This window comes from Oncorhynchus mykiss, chromosome 5 (assembly GCF_013265735.2).
Source record: "Oncorhynchus mykiss isolate Arlee chromosome 5, USDA_OmykA_1.1, whole genome shotgun sequence".
Classification (NCBI taxonomy): domain Eukaryota; kingdom Metazoa; phylum Chordata; class Actinopteri; order Salmoniformes; family Salmonidae; genus Oncorhynchus; species Oncorhynchus mykiss.
In genome coordinates, this window is record NC_048569.1 from 28438331 (window position 1) to 28464014 (window position 25684).

Consider the following 25684-nt stretch of genomic DNA (forward strand, 5'->3'; position numbering starts at 1 on the left):
ACCCAAAATGGAGATGGATAAACCATTTCTCCAATCTTTTTGGCTCTATAACAAAGAACAAACAGCATAAACATAGACATGATCAATTACTAATCTTAGAATCAGACAATAAGAACCCACTGGATTCTCCACTTACATTGAATGAACTACAGGACAAAATACAAACTCTCCAACTCAGAAAGGCCTGTGGTGTTGATGGAATCCTAAATTAAATGATAACATACAGTGCCTTTAGAAAGTATTCACACCCCTTGACTTTTTCCACATTTTGTTGTTACAGACAGAATTTTAAATTGATTGAATTGAGATTTTGTGTCACTGACATACACATATTAAACCCCATAATGTCAAAGTGGAATTATGTTTTTAGACATTTAAAAAACATTAAAAAACAATGAAGAGCTGAAATGTCTTGAGTCAATACAAATTCAACACCTTTGTTATGGTAAGCCTAAATAAGTTCAGGAGTGAAAATGGGGTTAACAAGTCAAATATTAAGTTGCATAGACTCACTCTGTGTGCAATAATAGTGTTTAACATGATGAATCACCTGACGAAGCTATGACAACGGTTTTTATTCATGTCTGAACTGCAGGCTATGTAATTTTGGTGCTTAAATGTGTAAATAACTATTTGTAGTCGTGTATGTTATATCAAATATTTACCAGGAGGTGGCGCTGTAATGTTGGCTCTGGCAACTTGAGCGCGCCTAGGATAGACGACCAGACATCCCCCACCATCCTCCGCAGTCCACACTAAAAAAAAGCAGCTGCCTGCCAGAGATTTTTAGAATCTCTGTGCAAGACAGAAAAAGCTATGTGTCTTGCTACAAGTTGCAACCTGTTCTCAACATTACATATGTCGAATATTGCCACGTTTAAATTGTGTTTTTTTTAAAGCCATGAACGTTTTTGGTTGTGGTCTACCAAATGCAAGGATTCCCGTCTTCAGCCGAGACGAGCGTTTCGCCTTTGAAGAAAACAACAGCGATATACAACTTGCTGATACGGTGAGTAGTTTGCATAGATATTAAAACCAGGGTTAGGTAGTATGCAGTATTTTGTTGTTCAAAGAAGTTTATTCAATCTAGTCTACTGCATATGCCCACTTTCAGTTAAATTGTGTGTGTATGGGGAGGTTTAATTGAAATATTTTAAAGATTTAAAGTCACTTTGTATATTTTAAAGTCTAAAACACATGACTGTCCTCATAAAATTAAGAATATGATGTTTGTTGATATCTTCTTCAACAATCTGTCTAAATGACAATGCTTCCTCAGATGTGTATGTATTAATGAACATACTAAAATTTCAATACGAATACGTATACATTTAAACACTGGTAATCAAATACACACTTTGGATTGAAATAATTACTTATCTACTGAAAGGTCTTCTCCCCCTTTGAACAGATTTGACCATTTCCTTTAGTGTAGCTCAGTGGCGATTTTAGCATGTAAATCTTGGTGAGTCAACAACAACAAAAACCTGGGGTGAATGCCAGCAAAGCCACTACACAACACTAACCAATGCATTAATTGCACTATAATGGTGACAAACGGAGTCCCAACAGCAGTCCCAACAGCAGTCCCAATACCTTAACACTGCTACACCTGGCTATCAGCGGAGCCTTGTCTGGCAGCGAAACAGTTAATTCAGCCTCTTACTGGCTGACTTGCTTAAACAAATGTGGTTTCTACTGACAATTGAGATGTACAAACTATGGAATACCGGGACAATGAACGGATAAGAGGCAATCCGTAATTTCGATGAAGACATTAATGAGCGAGCTAGGACGGATGTAGTGAATATAACTATTTGTTCAGCACTTTTGAAATGTACAGTTACAGAATTCAGAACATGGGCCATTCTTACAGTGTTCTCCCTGTACACCAAGTCAGAACCGTAGGATAAATAAATGGGGCATATGAAGCAGACAATGAAAGCTCTTACAATATTCAATGATTATATTTCTCAAAAACAGGTTATAGGCTACATGTGCACCACCAAGTCAGAACAGTAGCTGAAATTAAGAGATGAAAATAGACCAAATTATTAGGGTGAGGCACATGCGCTACTAACAGCTTACTACACAACATACACTTAGTATTACTTTCTTAGCTACAGTATACATATCTCCCTGGCATATTACATAATTTATGCAGCAGCATCAAGACATCTTTGGACTCACCTTGTTGTGCTGTGCTCACTTGAACAGGAAGGTGGCGCGTGGCGGTCCTTTGTGGGCAAATTTTGTCATCAAACTTGTCATCAAAGTCTGGCACTCTCTGGATTTATGGTGCTTTCAAGACAACTGGGAACTCGAAGAAGAAAAAACATTGAATCATGATGGCGTCAGTGATCTTCAGGTCAAAACTCTAGAAAGAGGCCCAAGTTGGTGAAAGTTCAAAATGTATTTTCCCAGTTGTAGCTTGTTTTTCCCGAGTTCCCAGTTGTCTTGAACTAACTAAAGTCAGATTTTGCAGTTCCAAGTTCCGAGCACAAATCATGCTTCATTGACAGTATGTCCAATGTTGAATGTTTATCATTTTAACTTCTTACCGTCTCACCTGGCCAACATCCGGTGAAAATGAAGATTGCGAAATTCAAACTACAGAATTATAAATATTAAACTTTCATAAAATCACAAGTGTAATACATCAAAATAAAGCTTAACGTCTTGTTAATCCAGCCGCTGTGTCAGATTTCAAAAAGGCTTTACGGTGAAAGCACACCGATTATCTGAGGACAGCGCCCCGCATACAAAACCATGAAAAACATATTTCAACCAGGCAGGTGCGACACTAAAGTCAGAAATAGAGATATAATAAATGCCTTACCTTTTGATGATCTTCTTCTGTTGGCACTCCAAAAGGTCCCAGTTACATCTTAAAAGTACGATGTTGACATTATCGAACAAAAGGACCATATGTTCCTTTTGTTCGATAATGTCAACATCGTACTTTTAAAATATTAGCTAGCAGTCATCATCATGAATCAAGTCAACAATCTACTGTCAAATCGTTTTTAATCCTTGACATATGAAGAGAAATACTGAAGACAAATTATAGATAAAACGTATCGGTGCTCATCAGTCATTGGACATAAACATTACACAGTCAGTTGGAAATCACAAATTCAACAATGTGGTTTGGAAGGAATCACAGGCTAACTGCGAGCATTGCAAAGCAATCATTAGCCTGCTATTCAGTGGAGTGGCTGTGGGGTCCCAAATCTAAGATTAAGGGTATCTTTTCCTAGTTTAACCTCTCTTACGTAGGGGGCAATATTTTCCCGTCCGGATGAAAAGCGTGCCCAAAGTAAACGGCCTGTTACTCAGGCCCAGAAGCTAGGATATGCATACAATTGGTAGATTTGGATAGAAAACACTCTAAAGTTTCTAAAACTGTTCAGATGATGTATGTGAGTATAACAGAACTGATTATGGCAGGCAAAAATCTGAGGACAAACCATACCCCCCAAAAAATAATTTCAGCCTACCACTATTTTCAATGGCTGTCAATTTTATTATAATGCGAAGTCCTCCCAGATTGCAATTCCTAGGGCTTCCACTAGATGTCAACAGTCTTTTGAAAGAGTTTCAGGATGTTTTTTGGAAAAATGAGCCAGAAATTGTAGTTTTTCTAGGTGGCTCCCATTTTGGGTGTAGTGTTTCCAAGCGCGTGAATGAGAGCGCGTTCTTTGGTATTTTTCTCCGGTAAAGACAATAACGATTGTCCGTCTTAAATTGTATCGTTTATTTACGTATTAGGGTACCTAAGGTTTAATTATAAACGTTGTTTGACTTGTTTGGAAAAGTTTATTAGTAATGTTTGGGATTAATTTTGTATGCATTTTGATGGAGGGAAACTCGGTGGATTATTGACTGAAGCGTGCCAGCTAAACTGAGTTTTTATGGATATAAAGATTATGGCAGTACCCAAGAAACTTGAATTTTCTATCTCTACCCTTAGACTTGGCAGTGATGTAGTGTCCCCATGAGTCACAGAACACTGAGCCAATCATGGCACAACACTCCGTATTTTCTGCTGGCTTGCCCCACCACAGATTTGTGCACCAATATTGCATTTTAAAAGCATGTTATATTAAATTAAGTGCCCTTTAATATAAAGCACATGAAGAATTAAATGCATATGTAATATGAAGAAAGACTTGCAAAATAAATGGCTAGAAATGTTTTAACTGTTTTTTGGGTGAAGCTTTCATTAAATTACCCCTCCCTATTGGACATAACAAGCTTCCATTCTCCTTGTCACAAGGGAATTCATTGTTGATTTAAAATGAAATCATCAACCCTGTTACGGTCAACCATGTTACTTTATTTGGTGCCTAATAGGTACTTACTATAGTAATTTTTTCTATCTAACCTCTTGAGATGGGAGTGTTTTTTATGAAGTTGAACATGTGCTCTTTATGACAGAATGCTATAATTGGGTGAAATCAAACTTTTTTTTTTACCAAGTTTACATTTTTCAAAAGCACTGAATTGTTGGAACGACCCTTTATATTTTTCATAGAGAGGGAAAAATAACTGGAATGGGGCCAGGATGTAGGAGGGATTGATTTCATAAACCCTGGACACAACTCAGCCCAGAGTTGTTGACTGCAGAACAAATGTCATGTTCAACAGTGGACTGTTGACTTTGTCAGGTTTCAAAATGTGGCCGAACAGTCAAATTCAATACCCCCCAGGAAAACCAGGAATAATGAACAAAGTAGACATCATTTTTATAATTTTAAGAAATAATTTTGTTTGAATTATTGTGTCATCCAGGTTAGTCAGGGCTTGGCAGGCAGGGATATCCTTGTCTGACCAGGTCGCCAGGTGTACGGTGTTTCCTCCGACACATTGGTGCGTTAGGCTTCCAGGTTGGGTTGTGTTTCGGAGAACGCATGGCTCTCGACCTTCACCTTTCCCGAGTCCGTATGGGAGTTGCAACGATGAGACAAGACAGTAACTACTACCAATTGGATACTACGAAAAAAGGGGGTAAAAAAAAAGTTATCCTTACTGTAATGTTCATAACCTGGATTTTGTTTATAATATGGGTCGTGGTGTGTAGATTTGGTGTCCGAAGGCCATTCATTTAACATAAAACTATAAATATGTATAAATATAATATTTAATCACTCAACACTCACTCAATCCTTCTTTTGACCCAGAAATATTTGTGTTGCAAACTATTAAATTAAGGGAGTTATTGATCTCTAAAGTGTAAAAAATATCCTTCAGTGTCACTGTCCGGGTTAAAATTCTAATTAAAAAAGTGATTTTAAATGTAGAAATTCATCTTAAAAATATAAATGAACACCCATGGCATAATTGTGTTAGTGCTTGCAACAATATATAGAATAAGGGGTGATATACTGTATCTAAGAAATATTTAAAAACTTGAATAACTTTTGTCTGGACTTTTGCGCTTCATCAATTACATTCAGTATAACAAGGGTAAAAAGCCATGTTAAAGTATATCACATGATGGTAATCATGTGACAGTGTGTGACATCACAAAGAAGACCCATTGAAGACCCTCTAGCAATGTGATGAGGTGAGTAAATCTCTGAAATATTTGATGATTTCACCTTTTAACCGTCTAGTAACATTTGTGACAAAAACACATGTCCTTCAGTACAACACGGAAAATATACTTTTAATGTTATTTTATAAAATGCTATATATTAAATATGAAAAGTAAGGATAATCTTTATAGGTCAAGGTCATTACTTTATATAGGTGGCCAAGGAAATGGTTAAATATGTTTATGTATGAAATCCGTCCTTCAGTATCATGCTTTTGTCCTTCAGCACAACAAAAGTTTCATGGTATACCACAATGTCACCCATTATGCTGAATGACAGTAGCTTTGTTATCCCATGTTTTCATTAGTTACAACATTTAGTCATGCAATTCATATTTACTTGTATAAATACGGAATATTATAATTTTAAATAATTTTATGGCATTTTAAGGTATTTCAAGGCATTGTCTTTATACTGTATATGTCGTTGTCTAATAAGAAGAGGGCTGCACAGCACAGACAAAATATTAATGCAGATCCAGTTACTAGGGAGGAAAGACTAGCCAGAAAAAAAGCAAGGTATTGTTTTCATGGTCTCATGCTACTGTCAGCAACAGAATAGGATGTACTAGGATATAAAGCTAGGTGGATAATACTTAACATTAAGTTGCACTTTTGCACTGTAGTTCATGTTTAATTTCATTGCATTTAAGGTATAACTGATGGATTATATTAATTAATATAATATTACACACGCACACACAATTATGGATAAAAACTGGATAATGAATTATATTAGTTCATAGCTGCTTCACATTTGGGGCACTATATGAAAAATCAAGCATGTACTAGTTTGATTTGAAGTAGTTTGATGGGCATTTTATCTATTTTGTGTAGGTATCTTGAAATTGCATTTGTGTACCTGCATTAAATAGACATTTACCCGTTACAGTGTAACAAAGTATAATTACAACATTAACTATCATGTAATAATTGTGTAATAATGCAATTTAATGCAACGTAAATTGTTGCTGCAGGCTCAAATTATAGTAAAGGGATTATTATTAACATTAGAAATTAAATAGTAACAAAACATGTTTGGGAGAGATAAGGAGATGGAGTTGATTTAACTTTTAAACTTTGATTAAGTGTTTTCATTGTATGGCCTATTATTAATAGACTACTAATAACATTTAATGGATGTGAATCCTATTCTGTGCCAGTGTCATAATGATTACATTTTCATTTTTTAGCTATCATAGATGAAAGAAGGATGTCAATCCTGTTCATCCACCGATCCATACAATGACACAATCTGAATCTGAAAAAAAGTGGGAAAAGTGGAGATTGAATCAGAGGAGGCGCCGTGAAAAAACTTAACTCCAGTATCAACTGAAGGAAACTCATTATTGTTATTGCTGAAGGAATCACATTTAATCAATATTTGTGGGCCTTAGTGATATGTGTCATTCAGGGTGCAGTATAACATCAGTATTTTATATTAAAATACAATATCTTTATTTTGTTGACTCAGAGAGACAAAAACAAATCTCAAAGGAAGGAGTGAAAGATATTTTCAAAGATTTTAGCATTTCTTTCAGTGTAAGGCGGAAAGTTTTTGTAAAAAACCTTCAACAAATTATGAGTTGTACCTGTGACAAATCAAATATGTGCTATTCAAAATAAAAGAATGTCATTTTTTCTGGGTAGTTACATTTCTGCCAGTCTAAGCATGAATATATAACTAGTGATTATGATAAATGGGCATACAATGACATAAAAAAACACTTAATGTTATACTGAATTACATTTTACTAGGGCACATTCATACAAATCACAATAAAAATGAATGATTGGCTTTATTCTTGAATATAACTAATGTAAGGGCATAGGTAACACTCCAATGACCATAAGAAAGCTTTTTAGGGAATTGTAATTGCTGTTTTTTTTTTTTTTTTACTTTGAAAACCTTTTGTCTTTGACCCATATATGTTTTAAACTATTATTAATATAAAAAAGTACATAAATTTAAACAGCACATTTTATGCAAAGCTCAAATATTTAGTTTTCAGTCATATTTTTCTATGAATATTTTATCATTGATGATGCATTTCGGTCATCTACCATGTTATGGACCACATTACGGTAATGAGCAAATGAGCAAATGTTACTTCATCAAGAGCAACAAATATAATTTTGAATCAGTTAACCATCTGAAGCGTTAAGAACAACAAATGAATCATTAACTTCCCACCAATGCCCAGCTCCAGCACATCCCATTCCCCCTCTCAGTACTTCTTTTTTTTTGTGTTCTTTAGGAGTCAAGACTGCCACAGACTTAAGAAGTCAAACCAAATTAGATTTTTCACATACGCCGAATACAACAAGTGTAGACCTTACTGTGAAATGCTTACTTACAAGCCCTTAACCTCTCTGGGATAGGGGGACGCAAATGTCCCACTTGGCCAATTGCCAGGGAAAACACAGAGCGCCAGATTCAAATAAAATCATATAAAATTAAAACTTTCATTAAATCACACATGCAAGATAGCAAATTAAAGCTACACTCGTTCTGAATCCAGCCAACATGTCAGATTTCAAAAAGGCTTTTCGCTAAAGCATAAGAAGCTATTATCTGATGATAGCACAGCAGTAAACAAAGAAATAAATTAAAATACACATTTTAACCCTGCATGTGCTACACAAAATGCAGAAATAAAATATAAATCATGCCTTACCTTTGACGAGCTTCTTTTGTCGGCTCTCCAATATGTCCCATAAACATCACAAATGGTCCTTTTGTTTGATTAATTCCATCCATATATATCCAAAATGTCCATTTATTTGGCCCGTTTAATCCAGAAAGAAACTGCTTTCAATTTGCGCAAAGTCACCACAAAATATCTCAAAAGTTACCTGTAAACTTTGCCAAAACATTTCAAAATACTTTTGTAATACAACTTTAGGTATTTTTAAACGTTAATAATCGATCAAATTGAAGACGGGTCTATCTGTTTTCAATAGAGGACAAGAGGAAATGAACGCTACTTTTCAAGTCTTGCCCAACTCTCAACAGCGTTACCCTTTTCCAAGATGGCCGTACTTCTTCATTGCACAGGAATGAGGAATAAGGAATAACCTCAACCAAATTCCCAAGACTGGTGACATCCAGTGGAAGCGGTAGGAACTGCAAACAAGTGCCTAAGAAATATCGTTTCCCCATGAGAACCCATTTAACAGACAGTGACCTCAAAAATAAATCATTCTGAATGATTAGTCCTCGGGGTTTTGCCTGCTACATAAGTACTGTTTTACTCACAGACATGATTCAAACAGTTTTGGAAACTTCGGAGTGTTTTCAATCCAAATCTACTAATAATATGCATATCTTATATTCTTGGCATGAGTAGCAGGAGGTTGAAATTGGGCACTCTATTTATCCAAAAGTGAAAATGCTGCCCCTATCCCAAAGAGGTTTTAACCAACAGTGCAGTTCAAGAAGAGTTATGAATTTAAAAAAATATTTTTATAAAAAGTAACACAATAACATAACAATAACAAGGCTATGTACAAAGGGTACTGGTACCGAGTCAGTCTGCGAGGGTACAGGCTAGTTGATGTCATTTGTACATGTAGGTAGGGGTGAAATGACTATGCATAGATAATAAACAGCGAGCAGCAGCAGTGTACAAAGAAAATGGAGGGGGTGGAGGGGGGGGGGGGGGGGGGGGTCAATGTAATAGTCTGGTGGCCATTTGATGAATTGTTCAGCAGTCTTATGGCTTGGGGGAAGAATCTGTTAAGGAGCCTTTTGGTCCTAGACTTGGCGCTCCGGTACAGCTTGCCGTGTAGTAGCAGAAAAAACAGTCTATGACTTGGGTGACTGGAGTCTCTGACAATTTTATGCGCTTTCCTCTGACACTGCCTATTATACAGTATATGTCCTGGATGGCAGGAGGCTTGGCCCCAGGAATGTCCATTTCACTTTCACTTTTGATACCTGGAAATATGGAAATTAATTAAATCACATTTCATGATAGCCACTCTCTTTTTTATGAACAGTCCCTACTTATTCCTCTTGTGTAATTACATAAACTTCATTAGTTTGCAATGCAATAACATGATTACAGTGTTACTTGTGTAAGCTAACTACAGTGTTACAGCCAGTGATGATCAGTATTGCTAATCGCTAACTAGCTAACTGGCTAACTAAATGCCATTTAGCTAAATGCACTATCTAGGGCAAAGCAAACGTTAGCTCTAAAATTCTATTTCTATGATTCAAACACCTAAATGTTTTGATCTCTATCTCAAGTCAAATCAAGATCTTTAGTTGAAAAATCACGATTAGATTTTTTGCCCATATCATGCAGCCTGGTAACTTTACCAGTATATGCAAACATTTGGTGGCACAGAAATAGACAAAAGTTATATCTTCTTCAGGAGATGTGCTTTAAAAATAAGTAGGTAGAATATACTATATTAAAAATAAGCTACATAAGTACATTCTACACACATTTTACATACATGCCACAAATATATATAATATACATACAGTACCAGTCAAAGGTTTGGACACATCTACTCAAGGGTTTTTCTTAATATTTTCTATGGAATCATGTAGTAACCAAAAAAGAGTCCCAACAAATCAAAAACATATGTTTTATTCAAAGTAGCCAACCTTTGCCTTGATGACGGCTTTGCACACTCTTGGTATTCTCTCAACCAGCTTCATGAGGAATGCTTTTACAACAGTCTTAAAGGAGTTCCCACGTAAGCTGAGAACTTGTTGGTCTCCTTCTTGGTCAAATAGCCCTTACACAGCCTGGAGGTGTGTTTTGGGTCATTGTCCTGTTGAAAAACAAATGATAGTCCCCTAAGCGCAAACCAGATGGGATGGCGTATCGCTGCAGAATGCTGTGGTAGCCATGCTGGATAACTGTTCCTTGAATTCTAAATAAATCACAGACAGTGTCACCAGCAAAGAACCATCACACCTCCTCCTCCATGCTTCATGGTGGGAAGCACACATGCGGAGATCATCCGTTCACCACTCTTTGTCTCGCAAAGACGCGGCAGTTGGAACCAAAATTTGGACTCCACAGACCAAAGGACAGATTTCCCCCATTGCTGGTGTTTCTTGTCCCAAGCAAGTCTCTTTTTCTTATTGGTGTCCATTAGTAGTGGTTTCAGTCTCCTCTGAACAGTTGATGTTGAGATGTGTCTATTACTAGAGCTCTGTGAAGCTTTTATTTGGGCTATAATCTGAGGTGCAGTTAACTCTAAGGAACTTATACTGCTGAGATAACTCTGGTTCTTCCTTTCCTGTGGCGGTCCCCATGAGAGCCAGTTTCATCATAGCACTTGATGGTTTTTGCAGCTGCACTTGAAGAAACTTTAACGTTCTTGACATTTTACAGATTGACTGACCTTCATGTCTTAAAGTAATGAGGGACTGTCATTTCTCTTTGCTTATTTGAGCTGTTCTTGCCATAATATGGACTTTGTCTTTTACCAAATAGGGCTATCTTCTGTATACCACCCCTACCTTGTCACAACACAACTGATTGGCTCAAACGCATTAAGAAGGAAAGAAATTCCACAAAATAACTTTTAACAAGGCACACCTGTTAATTGAAATGCATTCAAAGTGACTACCTCATGAAGCTGGTTGAGAGAATGCCAAGAATGTGCAAATCCGTCTTCAAGGCAAATGGTGGCTACTTTGAAAAATCTCAAATATATTTTGATTTGTTTAATACTTTTTTGGTTACTACATGATTCCATATGTGTTATATCATAGTTTTGATGTCTTCATCAAAAATGAAGAAAACCCCTAAGTAGGTGTGTCCAAACTTTTGACTGGTACTGTATATATAATTTGATATCTGATTAATCTCTTTTTTTATTACCCTTTTTGTAGTTAATAAATTCAATTTGAAAACTAAAATATCCTTAACTAGCATTGAAAAAGTGAATCGTTATTCTATAATTAAACATCCCTCCCTAATTTCCAGACTGGACTTATATAAGGGTATGGGAGTACAGTACCTTTATCTGGTCCGTTTTAGGGTTATGGTTCAGTGGAGATGATACAGTGAAATAACTCATATAACTCAATAACTCTCCTGTCATGTTTTTCTAGGGTCAAACATCATGGCAACCTCCCACATTCTCTTCATCTGCCTCGTCCTCATCCTTCCAGTTTTATCGCAGGAGCCGCCCACCTCTAAACAAGGTACCTTTTGATCAATGAGGAACCAGACCAAACTAGAAGGGCTTTCCTTTCACAGGACTATCAATACTGACCTAACATATAAGTCAAGTACTTCCTTTGCATGTAGAATTCCTGCTAAGGACAGTATAGTATGTACACTATATAGTGCTGGATGATATACTGTATGACACTATGGGTACACGTTATGGGTACATACCAACGGGTATCATCACACTATGGGTACACGTTATGGGTACACACCAGGGGGTATCATCACACTATGGGTACATGTTATGGGTACACAGCAGGGGGTTTCATCACACTATGGGTACATGTTATGGGTACACACCAGGGGGTATCATCACACTATGGGTACATGTTATGGGTACACACCAGGGGGTATCATCACACTATGGGTACATGTTATGGGTACACACCAGGGGGTTTCATCACACTATGGGTACATGTTATGGGTACACACCAGGGGGGTATCATCACACTTTAACTGCGTGGAACACATTTAAGTTAACTCTTAGAGGAATAGATTACTGATATACAATATGAATGATCTCATTACACACTCTGGTTTAAGTGTTACATTAAAAATACATAAATATAATGCTTATTTGTGAAAACTCTGTAATATGCTTTATGAAAATGCAATGGCACTGTGTAGTTTATTATACAGACTACTACAACCTCTTAGAACACGTGCTCTAAATAAGCATGCATGCATGGGCACATATCGAGTTCTTCCCAGGAACAGGATTTCCAGGAATTCTGGAGGGGGCAGTGGGAGCAGTGAGTGGTGCACTGTGGGAAACGGTTTAGTTATTCAGACTCCCCCTCTCAACAGATGCAGCGTTGTAATGTACAAAGTTTGAGTGCAGAACGTTCTATTCCTAGGTGGTTCAGGCCTTTATGATTAAGTCACACAGTTCTCCTAAGTGTTTCTTCATGTTATGCAACATTATACACGTTATATAACTCTTTAGCGCTGACGTATTGAATAGAAGCTTTCACTCTACCGTAAGTCTCTTTTGTCTCAGATTTTTATAAGCTTTGGCAGTGGTGCTTTGACAGAGTTATTCTGTTTCCAGTAAGTGGTACTTCACACTCTGTCAGAATGGGTGAAAGGGTTTGAGCGACCAGCAAAAAATATACTCGATTTTATTTTCTGAGAATCAGCAGGACCCAGCCAAAAAGGTTACTGTCTGAGTGAAACAGATGGACATAGAACAGTGCAGGAGGAGAGGACACTGCCAGCTCACGCACACAGACAGAAATTACACATTTTCAATGCTTCCCATACTAGAGTAAACCAAGTTTTTGTCTCACAGAGCTTTAAAGATGTTCAATTGAAGGGGACAACCTTGGTTGCAGCTATTGCTTTAAAGTGTCTACTTAAGTAGCTACAATATATAACACCAGCTGTCCTTCACGTAAGCTTTTCTCTACCATAAATGGGAAAAATTGTACTTTTCACATGTAATTGCTTTTGATTTCTGGAACAAACAGAATAGGTAAAGACTCGATGTACATTTATGTTAGGTACATATTTATTTTTAAACACCATCTTGTGAATTACTCTCTGACAGTAGGACTGAAAAGTCAAAACATTCATCCTGACTTTAATCAAAGGGAAGGAGAGGGTTGTGTTTGTTCGGCTGCTGTGTAATAGGAGAGATGGAGGAAGGAAATGGGTGTTTTAATGCGCAGGGTATTTTAATACACACGTTGCACAAACATCACTCCAAATGAGAAGAAACATCGAGAGGTTGGTAAGGCAATAGCACCATCCCTTTCATCTGTATAATTGTGTATGTGTATCTGGCATACGTCAGTGATGCACATAGGAGAGAGAAAATAGTGAATTAGATTCTATAAAGCACGTGTCAAACTCATTCCATGTAGGGCCGAGAGTCTGCGGGTTTTTTGCTCCTCCCTTGTACTTGGTTGATGAATTAAGGTTACTAATTAGGAAGCAAATCCCCTCACCTGGTTGTCTAGGTCTTAATTGAAAGGAAAAACCAGCAGACTCTAGGTCACGGGGTGGGCAAACTTTTTGGTCGAGGGCTACATCAGGATTATGAAATGTAATTCAACGGAGGGCCGCATTTTTGGGGGGACCAATTGTTTGTTAAAATCAATTTGCGGGGACCTCCCGAGTTGTACAGCGGTCTAAGGCACCGCATCGCAGTGCTTGAGGCGTCACTACAGACCCGGGTTCGATCCCAGGCTGTGTCACAGCTTGCCGTGACTGGGAGACCCATGATTTGGCGCACAATTGGCCTAGCGTCGTCCAGGTTAGGAGAGGGTTTGGCAGGCTGAGATTTCCTTGTCCCATCACACTCTAGCGACTCTTGTGGCGAGCCGGGTGCTTACACAGTCGCGAGGTGTATGGTGTTTCCTCCGAAACATTGGTGTGGCTAGCTTCCGGATTAAGCAGGCATTGTGTCAAGAAGCAGTGCGTTTTGGCTGGGTCGTGTTTCGGGGGATGCAGGGCTCTTGACCTTCGCCTCTCCCGAATACGTACGGGAGTTGTAGCGATGGGACAAGACTGTAACTACCAATTGGATACCGCGAAATTGGGGAGTAATAATGTCTCGCGGGTTGGATTGAAGTGCCCAGCGGGCCAGAAATGGCCCGCGGGCCTGTTTCTGCTCTAGGCCCTTCATGGAACGAGTGACACCCCTGCTATAAATCATCCAGTGCTAGCGCTCATCATCATGTGTACTCTACAGAGAATTACTTTATGCATTTAGAAACCCCTTGATTAAAACACCCATTTCCTCCCTCCATTCCTCCTAGTACACAGCAGCCAATCAAACAACCCTCTATTTCCCTTTCATTAAAGTCATAATGAATGTTTTGAATTTTCAGTCCTAATGTGAGAGATGAGTAGACTAATTTACGAGATAGTAGAGGACATTTTGTATCAGAAGTGGGGGACATTTTTGTAAAAGAGTTCACCTTCCAGCGACTGGAACACTAGAATAACTGGAGCCCAAAATTATATTTGACCCTTGTTTTCTTGGAAAGGTCTGTTTGAAATTTGAGCTTTAACGTCCTGTTGGAGCCAGTGATATCTGCTGTGCACATGGTGTGAAAAAAAATGACCTCAACTTGGCAGACTGCACTTACTCACGTGGACATTCAAGAACATTCACAAGTACTCACATACATGTGCATATTTATATTTTGAAAATATTAAGTCAAAATGGGGAGTCTGGATGTAGAGTCACAATTTGTGCACAGCACACACACACACACACACACACCACCTGTGCTGAATCCTCACCAGTCACAGGAAATTGAGCAAGTATGAAACACTTGAGCATTGCCAATTATTGGATTGATTTTTCCTTTTCATTCCGAGGAAGTTCCTGGTAGAAAAGGATCTGGTAAACAAGTTATTTTTAACCTTTGGCCACCCTGATGAGCTGCTAACCAAGCCAGTGGTATGCATCTCTCCTCAGAAGAGCCACACAGCTGTGAATTCTCCCTAGGCGCCAGAGCCATTCTACCTGCTATTGTGCTGTCCCTCTCAGCGGTGTTGATGTGGCACATTATGGGAGATGGTACTAATTACTAAAGGACCTAAGTGCCTCTTCAAGGCTATGAACAAATAGGACTGTTTACCGAAAGCTCCCCTCTCTCTGGGAACACATTCATATAATCATGTACTATAGTACAGACAGACCTGGACAGCGCTCGCCTGATACAGTGGGGCAAAAAAGATGAGAGGCCTGTAATTTTCATCATAGGTACACTTCAACTATGACAGACAAAATTAGAAAAAAAATCCAGAAAATCACATTGTAGGGTTAATGAATTTATTTGCAAATTATGGTGGAAAATAAGTATTTGGTCAATAACAAAAGTTTATCTCAATACTTTGTTATGTACCCTTTGTTGGCAATGACAGAGGTCAAACATTTCCTGTAAGTCTTCACAAGGTTTTCACACACTGTTGCTGGTATTTTGGCCCATTCCTTCATGCAGATCTCCTCTAGAGCAGTGATGTTTTGGGGCTGTTGCTGGGCAACACAGACTTTTAACTCCCTCCAAAGATTTTCTATGGGGTTGAGATCTGGAGACTGGCTAGGCCACTCCAGGACCTTGAAATGCTTCTTACGAAGCCACTCCTTCGTTGCCCGGGCGGTGTGTTTGGGATCATTGTCATGCTGAAAGACCCAGCCACGTTTCATCTTCAATGCCCTTGCTGATGGAAGGAGGTTTTCACTCAAAATCTCATGATACATGGCCCCATTCATTCTTTCCTTTACATGGATCAGTCATCCTGGTCCCTTTGCAGAAAAACAGCCCCAAAGCATGATGTTTCCACCCCCATGCTTCACAGTAGGTATGGTGTTCTTTGGATGCAACTCAGCATTCTTTGTCCTCCAAACACGACGAGATGAGGTTTTACCAAAAAGTTATATTTTGGTTTCATCTGACCATATGACATTCTCCCAATCTTCTTCTGGATCATCCAAATGCTCTCTAGCAAATTTCAGACGGGCCTGGACATGTACTGGCTTAAGCAGGGGGACACGTGTGTTACTGATGGTAGGCTTTGTTACTTTGGTCCCAGCTCTCTGCAGGTCATTCACTAGGTCCCCCCGTGTGGTTCTGGGATTTTTGCTCACCGTTCTTGTGATCATTTTGACCCCACGGGGTGAGATCTTGCGTGGAGCCCCAGATCGAGGGAGATTATCAGTGGTCTTGTATGTCTTCCATTTCCTAATAATTGCTCCCACAGTTGATTTCTTCAAACCAAGCTGCTTACCTATTGCAGATTCTGTCTTCCCAGCCTGGTGCAGGTCTACAATTTTGTTTCTGGTGTCCTTTGACAGCTCTTTGGTCTTGGCCATAGTTGAGTTTGGAGTGTGACTGTTTGAGGTTGTGGACAGGTGTCTTTTATACTGATAACAAGTTCAAACAGGTGCCATTAATACAGGTAACGAGTAGAGGGCAGAGGAGCCTCTTAAAGAAGAAGTTACAGGTCTGTGAGAGCCAGAAATCTTGCTTGTTTGTAGGTGACCAAATACTTATTTTTCACCATAATTTGCAAATAAATTCATAAAAAATCCTACAATGTGATTTTCTGGATTTTTTTCCCCATTTTGTCTGTCATAGTTGAAGTGTACCTATGATGAAAATTACAGGCCTCTCTCATCCTTTTAAGTGGGAGAACTTGCACAATTGGTGGCTGACTAAATACCTTTTTGCCCCACTGTATGTCATATTGCTGTCATAAACATGATAGGAATGATCATTTATCTTTCCTACAGCTTATTTATAGTTTCCTTAATTGACCCCTAGGAGCAGAAGGTAATAAGATGCAGCATATTACAGCTTTTCAGGTGTAGTAGTAATTGGCTTCGGAGAAAATACTCCCAATTGCACTATTTTATTGCCAGCTGTCATTTTCCTGCAGATACAGCAGATCTCTGAACACTTACTATGAGTGTAGTTTTCATGCAGTGTACTATGTAAGTGCAGTTCTGAGAACAGATGACAGCAGATGCAGTGTACTATGTACGTACAGTTCTGAGAACACATGACATGACGGCAGATGCAGTGTACAATGTAAGTGCAGTTCTGAGGACAGATGACGGCAGGGTTTTCCCCGATATTCCTGTGGGCGGTAAAGTCTGGCTGACAGATTTAGAGGTATGCGGATACTTCCAGGAAAACGTAGCTGTCCACCATGCGGCGTTATGTTACGAGGATGAGTTATGTTACGCTCAGTTTGTCTTACACTTGAAGAGCAACTCAGCCCTGTAAATGGTATCAGCAACAGGCGTAGATAGGTTGACTAGACTGGGTGTGTGTTCATGTTTAAGTTTGACTTTTGACTTTTTTTGAAAGTCTATATAGACTTTGTGTGCTCACCTCCTCTCACGCTTGTCATAGCTGGAAGAAGGTGAGGACCAATGCGCAGCGTGGTAAGTGTTCATATTATTTAATAGAACTCAGAACACTAAAATACAAAACCAACAAGAGAACGAAATTAAACCGAAACAGTTCTGTCTGGTACAGAATATGAAAACAGAAAATAAACACCCACAACGCAAGGGTGAAAACAGGCTACCTAAGTATGGTTCTCAATCAGGGACAACGATTGACAGCTGCCTCTGATTGAGAACCATACCAGGCCAAACACAGAAATCCCAAATCATAGAAAAAAGAACATAGACTGCCCACCCTAACTCACACCCTGTCCATACTAAAACAAAGACAAAACAAAGGAACTAAGGTCAGAACGTAACAATCCTTCTCTCTCTCCCTCCCTTCTCTGCCTCCCTCTCAGCCCTCTTCCAGATCCGCCCCCAGATCACTGGCTGTGTCTCCCATGACATGAACACATTCCGCTGCAGATGGAATGTCGGAGTTTTCCAGAACCTCACAGAACCCAGAGACCTGCGGATATTCTACTACATTAATGATAGGAAGTGAGAGAAAAAATATTCCCAAATTAAGGGAGAGATAAACATTCTGGGGCTGAAATTAAATAAATTAAATATTTGAGAGCCAAATAGTTTTTCTTCTGAAATAATTTGTAGTTCTTAACTGTATGGGAGTCTCTCCCTCTTATCTAAATTATGTCAGGTGCATGATGTCAGTCTTTCCTGTCATCAGCACATTATTAAAACCTCTATGTTGTCTCCCCTTGCCTGCAGCATATCTCCCAAAGAGTGGGGTGAATGTCCTCGCTACGTTGACAGGACAAACGAGTGCTTCTTCAATGAAAGCTACACGAAGGTCTGGATGACCTACAGTGTCCAGCTCCGCTCTGGCGATCAGGACATTCTCTATGACGAGGTCATCTTCACTGTGGAAGACATCGGTTAGCCTGGCCCCTGTATTCCTAAACCACAGTTATTCCTCCATTCATAGCTACCTATAGCTACCCTACACTCACCTGTGTGTCCTCTGTCTGCCTCCACACATCTCCCATATTTTAAACCCTAATAACTTTTTTATCATTTATCATTTTATCACTGAATTTTATACACCGAACATTAGGAACACCCCCCCCCCCCCCCCCCCCCCCCCCCAAAAAAAAGCGTTCCACAGGGCTGCTGGCCCATGTTGACTCCAATGCCTCCCACAGTTGTGTCAAGTTGGCTGGATGTCCTTTGGGTGGTGGACCGTTCTTGATACACACGAGAAGCTGTTGAGCGTGAAAACTCAGCAGCATTGCAGCTCTTGACTCAAACCGGTGTGCCTGCCACCTACCATCAAATGCACTTAAATATTTTGTCTTCCCCATTAACCCTCGGAATGGCACACATACACAATCCATGTCTAAATTGTCTCAAGGCTGAAAAATTCCTTCTTTAACAAGTCTCCTGCCCTTCATCTACACTGATTGAAGTGGATTTAACAAGTGACATCAATAAGGGCTCCTAGCTTTCACCTGGATTCACCTGGTCAGTCTTTGTCATGGAAAGATCAGGTGTTCCTAATGTTTTCTATACTAGAATATACTACATTTTTGATGTGCCATTCTGCATTTCAAGTGGTGAATCTAATGTGGTTTTAAATGTGTTCCAGTGGAACCAGACCCTCCAATAGCGCTGAACTGGACCCTGCTGAATGTGGGTCTAACCGGGAGCCACTTTGATATCATGTTGAGCTGGGAACCGCCACACTCTGCAGACGTGTCGATGGGCTGGATGACGCTGCAGTACGAGGTGCAGTACCGCGAGGTCAACTCAACACTGTGGAGGACGGTGAGTCTACACACCCTAAAACAGGGGAAAAAAACTCCTAGCCCTGGCCTTTATGCATAGGGCTGGGTTAGGAGTTCTTCTTGACTCTGTGATTAGACCAGGAACTCTCCTGGCACCACCTATACCCATTCCATGAGGACTCTGTTTGACTATTTCGTTCACACTATTGCAGATCATTGGGTCATTTCAGAATCTTTACATTGGCAATAAAGATTAAATGCAGTTGTCATGCCCTGACCTTAGATAAGGTTAGGTCAGGGTGTGACTAGGGTGGGTACTCTAGGTTTTTGTATGTCTAGGGTTTTTGTATGTCTATGGGGTTTTGTATGTCTATGTTGGCCTGATATGGTTCCCAATCAGAGACAGCTGTTTATCGATCATATTTAGGCAGCCCTATTTCCCACTTTCTGGTGTGGGATCTTGTCTACAGTTAGGTGCCTGTGTGCACACTAGTAGCTTCATGGTTCATTTGGTTGTTTGTTGTTTTGTTCAGTGAGTTTCAGTTCATTAAAAATATGTGGAACTCTATTCACGCTGCGCCTTGTTCTAATCATTATGACAATCGTGACAGCAGTGTTCCAGTGTTCACATAAACCTTTCTCTGGACATACAGTACCTACTGAGACTATGCAGTAAAGATTATTTTGACCTGACTAAGGTTTACTGTATTTGTTTTTGCGTGGATTCCGCGATGCGTTTAGCTTTTAACAGCTAGGAAACACCTCTAACCAAACAACAGTGCTAGGTGGCTGTACTACAGACACCGGCCATCGTCGTGGGAAAGACACATTTTGAAAAACTTTTGAAAAACAACTAGTTGCAGGAATGAGCCAACCTGGATACTAAGGAGATCCTGAGGGTAATCGACAAGTACCAATAGCTTTAATCTATGGAGGAACAACATACTCCATCATGGAATGATCCTACTACCTCACAAAATAACTCTAACCCGACAAAAAAAAGAAAAACAGATTAATCTACAGACACGGACAATTGACTTACCGTTGAAGTATAGGCTAGTGTTCTGGCTGGAATCCATGCAACACTGGAAAAGTTGTGTGAGGAGGTATTAGGGCTGAGGGGGAGTTTGGAGTTTAGCCAGAGGGAAATTCTCACGCTCGAAGGAGAGAACAAGGCACTCACAGCCAAGGTGAAAATCCACGATTCTAAAATGGATTGTCTACTCAGGGAAAACAGGGTGTTGAAGGAGTCGCTGCTAGACATACAAAGTCGTAGAATGCGTGAAAATCCAATATTTTCTGGGATTCCTGAGGACGCAACCAAAATTCAGAGGGAGCATTCATGCAATCCGCCTTGAAATTTCCTCTAGAGACTGTAAACCAGGTGTTTTTCCACCGTGTACACAGACTTGGAGCTCAAAGCGACAAGACCAAGGGTCCCTGGCCAATCATTGCAGAATTTGAACACTAGCAACAAAAGGAGCTGATCAAAAGCAGGGGAAGGGAGCTTAAAGAGACCAAATTCGGTCTCAATGACCAATTTCCATGTGAGATAAACGAACGTCGCAAGAGACTGTATCCTGTACAGAGGAAACAGAGAGAGAGGGGTAACCGTGCCTTTCTCATTGTGGACAAACTCTTTATAGATGGACAGCTATTCCGAGACAGCTCCATAACTCCATGGCTGTACCAAATTCTACAGGGACTTCAAGTTACGAAAAAAAGAAAGTATGGGAACGGTAAAAATATCTGAACACTATAAAGTGGATATGAACACACACATACTCAATTACATGTTCACTTATACATATGGACTAATATACAGTACCTGTCTATTTATGGAAAAATTGCCCTGATTAACTCCTTAGTCATATCTCAGTTTACTCACTTACTTATTTATGGCGCTGCCTACTCCTGATGATTCGTTTATGAGCCAAAAATATTTTGGTTTATCTGGGATGCTAAACCAGACAAAATAAAGAGTGCCTATCTATATAATGAATAGGAATTTGGTGGGTTGAAATGATTAAATATAAAAGCACTAAACCTCTCCCTAAAAGCTTCACTCCATTCAAAAGTTTTACTTGAACCCTAAATGGTTCTCAAGTAGATTACTAAGAAAAGCTCATCCATTGTTTAAAAATTACCTTTTTGCCTTTGTGCAGATTGCCATGTCTCATTTTCAATTAATTAGTATCTCTCTTTTTTAAACGAGCATTGCAGAGCTGGCTACAATTTAAATTTCACCCCCCTGAAAAGATAGAACAAATATTACATCAAATATTATGGCTGAACTCAAATGTGCTGGTTGATAAAATACCTGTATTCATGTGAAAGATGTTTGAAAAGGGTATTTTGTTCTTAAATTATATTGTAAATTGGAATGGTAGAGTTACGTCTTTCATGGAGTTATCAGAATTGTACAGGAAGGTCTGCTCAATCCAAGAGTACAACCAATTACAGCATTACCCCAAAAATGGAGATGGCAGGTGGCAGCGGGAGGAGGTAGGGAACTGGTCTGTCTGCCAAATATAAAGGATCAAAACTGGCGGAGGAATAAAAATAGCATAAATAGGAAAGTATACCAGTTTCATTTGAGGACCAGTATGTTGACAACTGTGACATACAGATTGCAAAATAGTTGGGAAGAGATTTGTGATGTAATGATTCCATGGTACAGGGTGTATGAGTTGCTATATAAAACGACGCAAGATTCAAGACTTCATGCTTTTCAGCTAAAATTATTCTATAGAATTCTTGCCACCAACAAAATGTTGAATATTTGGGGCTTAAAATCATCAAAGCTCTGCAGATTTTGTTGTGAGGATACAGAATCAATAGACCATTTATTTTGGTATTGCCCTCAGGTAGCCTGTTTCTGGTCTCAGGTTCAGGAATGGCTGAAAATGCATAACATTGATCTAAAATTGACCCTAGAAATAGTCATGTTAGGAGATCTGTAGAGTCAATTATTAATATAATTATACTCTTAGTAAAAGTATTTATCTTTAACTCGCAATCTGTGGATTCTATTCGATTAGATAGATTTAAATCTTACGTTAAACATCACAGCATAGTTGAAAGATATATGTTGTGTAGAAATCCGAAGAGGGTGGCCAGCAGAGAAAGATGGGATGGGCTGAAGGAAGCTGGGGGTTCGGTTGTGGAATTGGAAACAAGTGGGAGTGGAGTTGCTGGGCGGAAGATAGAATGATGGTCAAAGATAAAGTATAACAAGTATAAAAAATAAAGTAAAAATAAAACATAATTATAATAAGAAGTAAGATTTGTTGACGTGCCCTTGAGCAAGGCGTTGACCCTGGATGCTTTTGTGTGTTGCTCTGAATGGGAGTCTGTTGGATGACTGGTGTGGTGTAGTTGTTAAAATAAAATAAATAATAAATGAATAGATTTTCTGCATTATTTTAAGATCATTTCAGTGAATAATAAAATGACCTAATAATCAAGACTTATGCCTCCTCCCACATTGTAATTTAGAACAAACTGCCTCTTTCCAAGGGCAGTTTGCCCTCTCATTCTCCCTCTTTCACGTTAACTCCTTCCATGCAAGGGAACATGAATCTTTGGGGTAATCTACCAAGGTGACATACCAAGGCGCTATTGCTTTTAAGTTGATTCATGTCTTTATATGACATTATATATTTCTCAAGGTGATTTATCCTCTCTGTTTTGACTGCAACCCTAGGTGGACCTTGAAAAGGGAATGCAGCGATCGCTATACGGGCTGCGCACCAACACAGATAATGAGGTCAGGGTGAGGTGCAAGACGCTAGCATCCCGTAACTTTGGGGAATTCAGCGACTCCATATTCATACACATCCCTACTAAAGGTACTGATGTATTGTTTTTTAAATACTGTCATATAAAATGTTTGCTGTTTATAATATGTATGATGTCTCTGTTTTGAATCGTATTAATTGCTTTCTATATATCCATATGTGCTCAGAGTCGAGACTTCCAGTTACTGTCCTGCTTGTCTTTGCTGCTTTGGGTTTGGCAGTCATCCTAATGCTGCTAATCTATTCCCAGCAACAGAAGTAAGAAACTTTTACGTTTTACCTTTCACTTTGTCTCAAAATACCAAACCTCTTCATAAAGAAATGTACAGTCTAATGCTACATGTCTTTTAATAACGCTTCCGCTATCTTTCTTCAAGGTTCATGGTGATTCTCCTGCCTCCAATTCCTGGTCCCAAAATCAAAGGCATAGACCCAGAGCTTTTTAAGGTATTAACTTCACACAATGAAAAATACCTAGAATGATTTACTTGTACCATTAAAACCATTGCCACTAGAGTTTTATGGGGAGGCAATATGAATTACCAGCAAGGTTGTAATAAGTGTATGTTGCCCCTTAAACTAACTCTAAGGTATTATCTGTTGTTTACCATAGAAAGGTAATTTGGCTGAGCTGACCTCCATCCTGGGCGGCATCCCTGACTTGAGGCCAGACCTGTACAGCGACGACCCCTGGGTGGAGTTCATCGAGCTGGACATGGAGGAGCCCAACGACAGGCTGACTGTGCTGGACACCCAGTGCTTGATGGACCACTGTGCCTCCTCAGACTGTCCCCCTATCACCATTGGCTTCAGGGATGATGACTCGGGCCGGGCCAGCTGCTGTGACCCTGATCTGCCTGACCCAGAGGCCCCCTTCCACTCCCTCCTCCCCAACACCAGCCGCGCCCTGGAGCCCTCTTGCCTGGCCAGCACTAAGGCCAGCTCCCCAGTCCAGACCCCCACCACTGAGGATTCTCCCTGGGCTTCACCTGGCAGGGAGGACCTCTACACCCAGGTGAATGAGGTGAGACTAACTGGTGAAGTGCTGCTGACACATGAGGAGCAGAGGAATGTGGATGAGAATTCAGAGAAGGATGAGAAGGAAAAGGAGAAAGAGAAGAAGAGGAATGAGTTTCAGCTGCTGGTGGTGAATGCTGATGTGGGAGGCTACACCTCAGAGTTAGATGCTGGGAAGATGAGTGCCAGACTCCCCACTGGGAGAGCCAGCCAGCCTGCTCCAACAGAGGACAGTAGTCTTGTGCAGGGACAGCCCTTCGGAGAGTACCAGAGCCTGTACTTTGAGGCTGAAATGCCCCCCATTCCACCTGCCTCTCCTGTCTCCCCACTGCTCCCTGTCTCTGCCTACACCATGGTGGAGGGAGTAGACAGGCAGAACAGCCTCCTTCTGAAGCCTGGACCCACACCTGCACCCCAGCCAGATGTAACCAAGCTTCCCCTGCCCACACCTACACCAGAGGGGTACCTGACCCCTGACCTACTGGGCAACATTACACCATAACAGAGGTATAGGGACTATGCCAGTCATTTGTGATTGGACACAGATCAGAGGGGGCATGGGAATTCAGTGCCTGAGTGACTAAACATCAAAAGAGTAGGGTCCCAAATGTCATACCTACAAAAATGAGAGGGTTCCCTGCCTGCCCCCCCTCTTCCCGTTCCTTCTCCCAACATGACAGCTGTAGACATTTTGAGGTTTGGTAAGGTGTATGGTGAGTACAGGAGAGGGGTCTGTTCTTCAAGGTGCCACACCTGTCTGCAAAAACTTAAACAAAAACTGAGTGAACAAAGGAAATAGGGAAAGGACAAGAAGGAATTATGGTCTCTCACAGGAACTGGCCATATGAACCTCGTCACATATTATGAATGTGAAATAAAAATATATATTTTGAAGAACATCACCTACATGTGACTTTAAATGCCATCACAAGGAAAAATACTTAACTTAGTGTTGTTGTTGATAATGTTGTTTACAATAATCCCAATAATTGGTCTTTACAACTATGAAAAGTATTTACAGATCTCAATATTGTGTCAAAAGTGAAGTATTTGGTGACCAAGTGGGAATCTACCATATGTGTTCTGCTGATTGACTGTGGCTTTTCAACAAGTCTAAAATAGTAGGACATTGTGCTTACTGGATGTTTGCTGTTATTTTGCATATATACAAAATGTGTGATTATTAAAACAAGAATAAAGAATTCTGCTTACTATATTGTAGCTACCACTTACAAAAAGGGGACTATCAAATGTCAGATTATCCTTCTGGAGATCTCTAAATGCTAATGGTTCTTTATTGTACAGCTATAATGTTACTCATAAACATCTTTCACATTTAAACTGTACTGAGTCCATTCATTTGATATAGTACTAATGCTTTTAAATTGCTTCCATAGGACTACATT

At 39.7% G+C, this 25684-nt stretch overlaps 1 protein-coding gene across 2 annotated transcripts; it reads left to right on the forward strand.

Moving 5' to 3' along the window:
* The first annotated feature begins 747 nt into the window (after positions 1 to 747).
* ghr1 (growth hormone receptor isoform 1) lies at positions 748 to 25619 on the forward strand. 2 transcript variants are annotated; one of them, NM_001124535.1, is given in 9 exon segments: positions 748 to 1009; positions 11685 to 11777; positions 18076 to 18217; positions 18446 to 18612; positions 19323 to 19501; positions 23168 to 23312; positions 23429 to 23519; positions 23639 to 23708; positions 23875 to 25615. In NM_001124535.1, coding segments are annotated over 8 exon segments (1782 nt in total). In that variant the 5' UTR covers positions 748 to 1009; positions 11685 to 11695; the 3' UTR covers positions 24781 to 25615.
* Positions 25620 to 25684: the final 65 nt, after the last annotated feature.

Excerpts from the sequence above, each read along its gene's own strand:
- ghr1 (XM_021601256.2), top strand. The coding sequence starts at position 4,947 with ATGGGAGTTGCAACGATGAGACAAGACAGTAACTACTACCAATTGGAT. Across the intron at positions 5,011-11,684 it reads GGATACTACGAAAAAAGGGG|GGTCAAACATCATGGCAACC; the intron begins GTAAAAAAAAAG and ends ATGTTTTTCTAG. Across the intron at positions 11,778-18,075 it reads GCCGCCCACCTCTAAACAAG|CCCTCTTCCAGATCCGCCCC; the intron begins GTACCTTTTGAT and ends CCTCCCTCTCAG.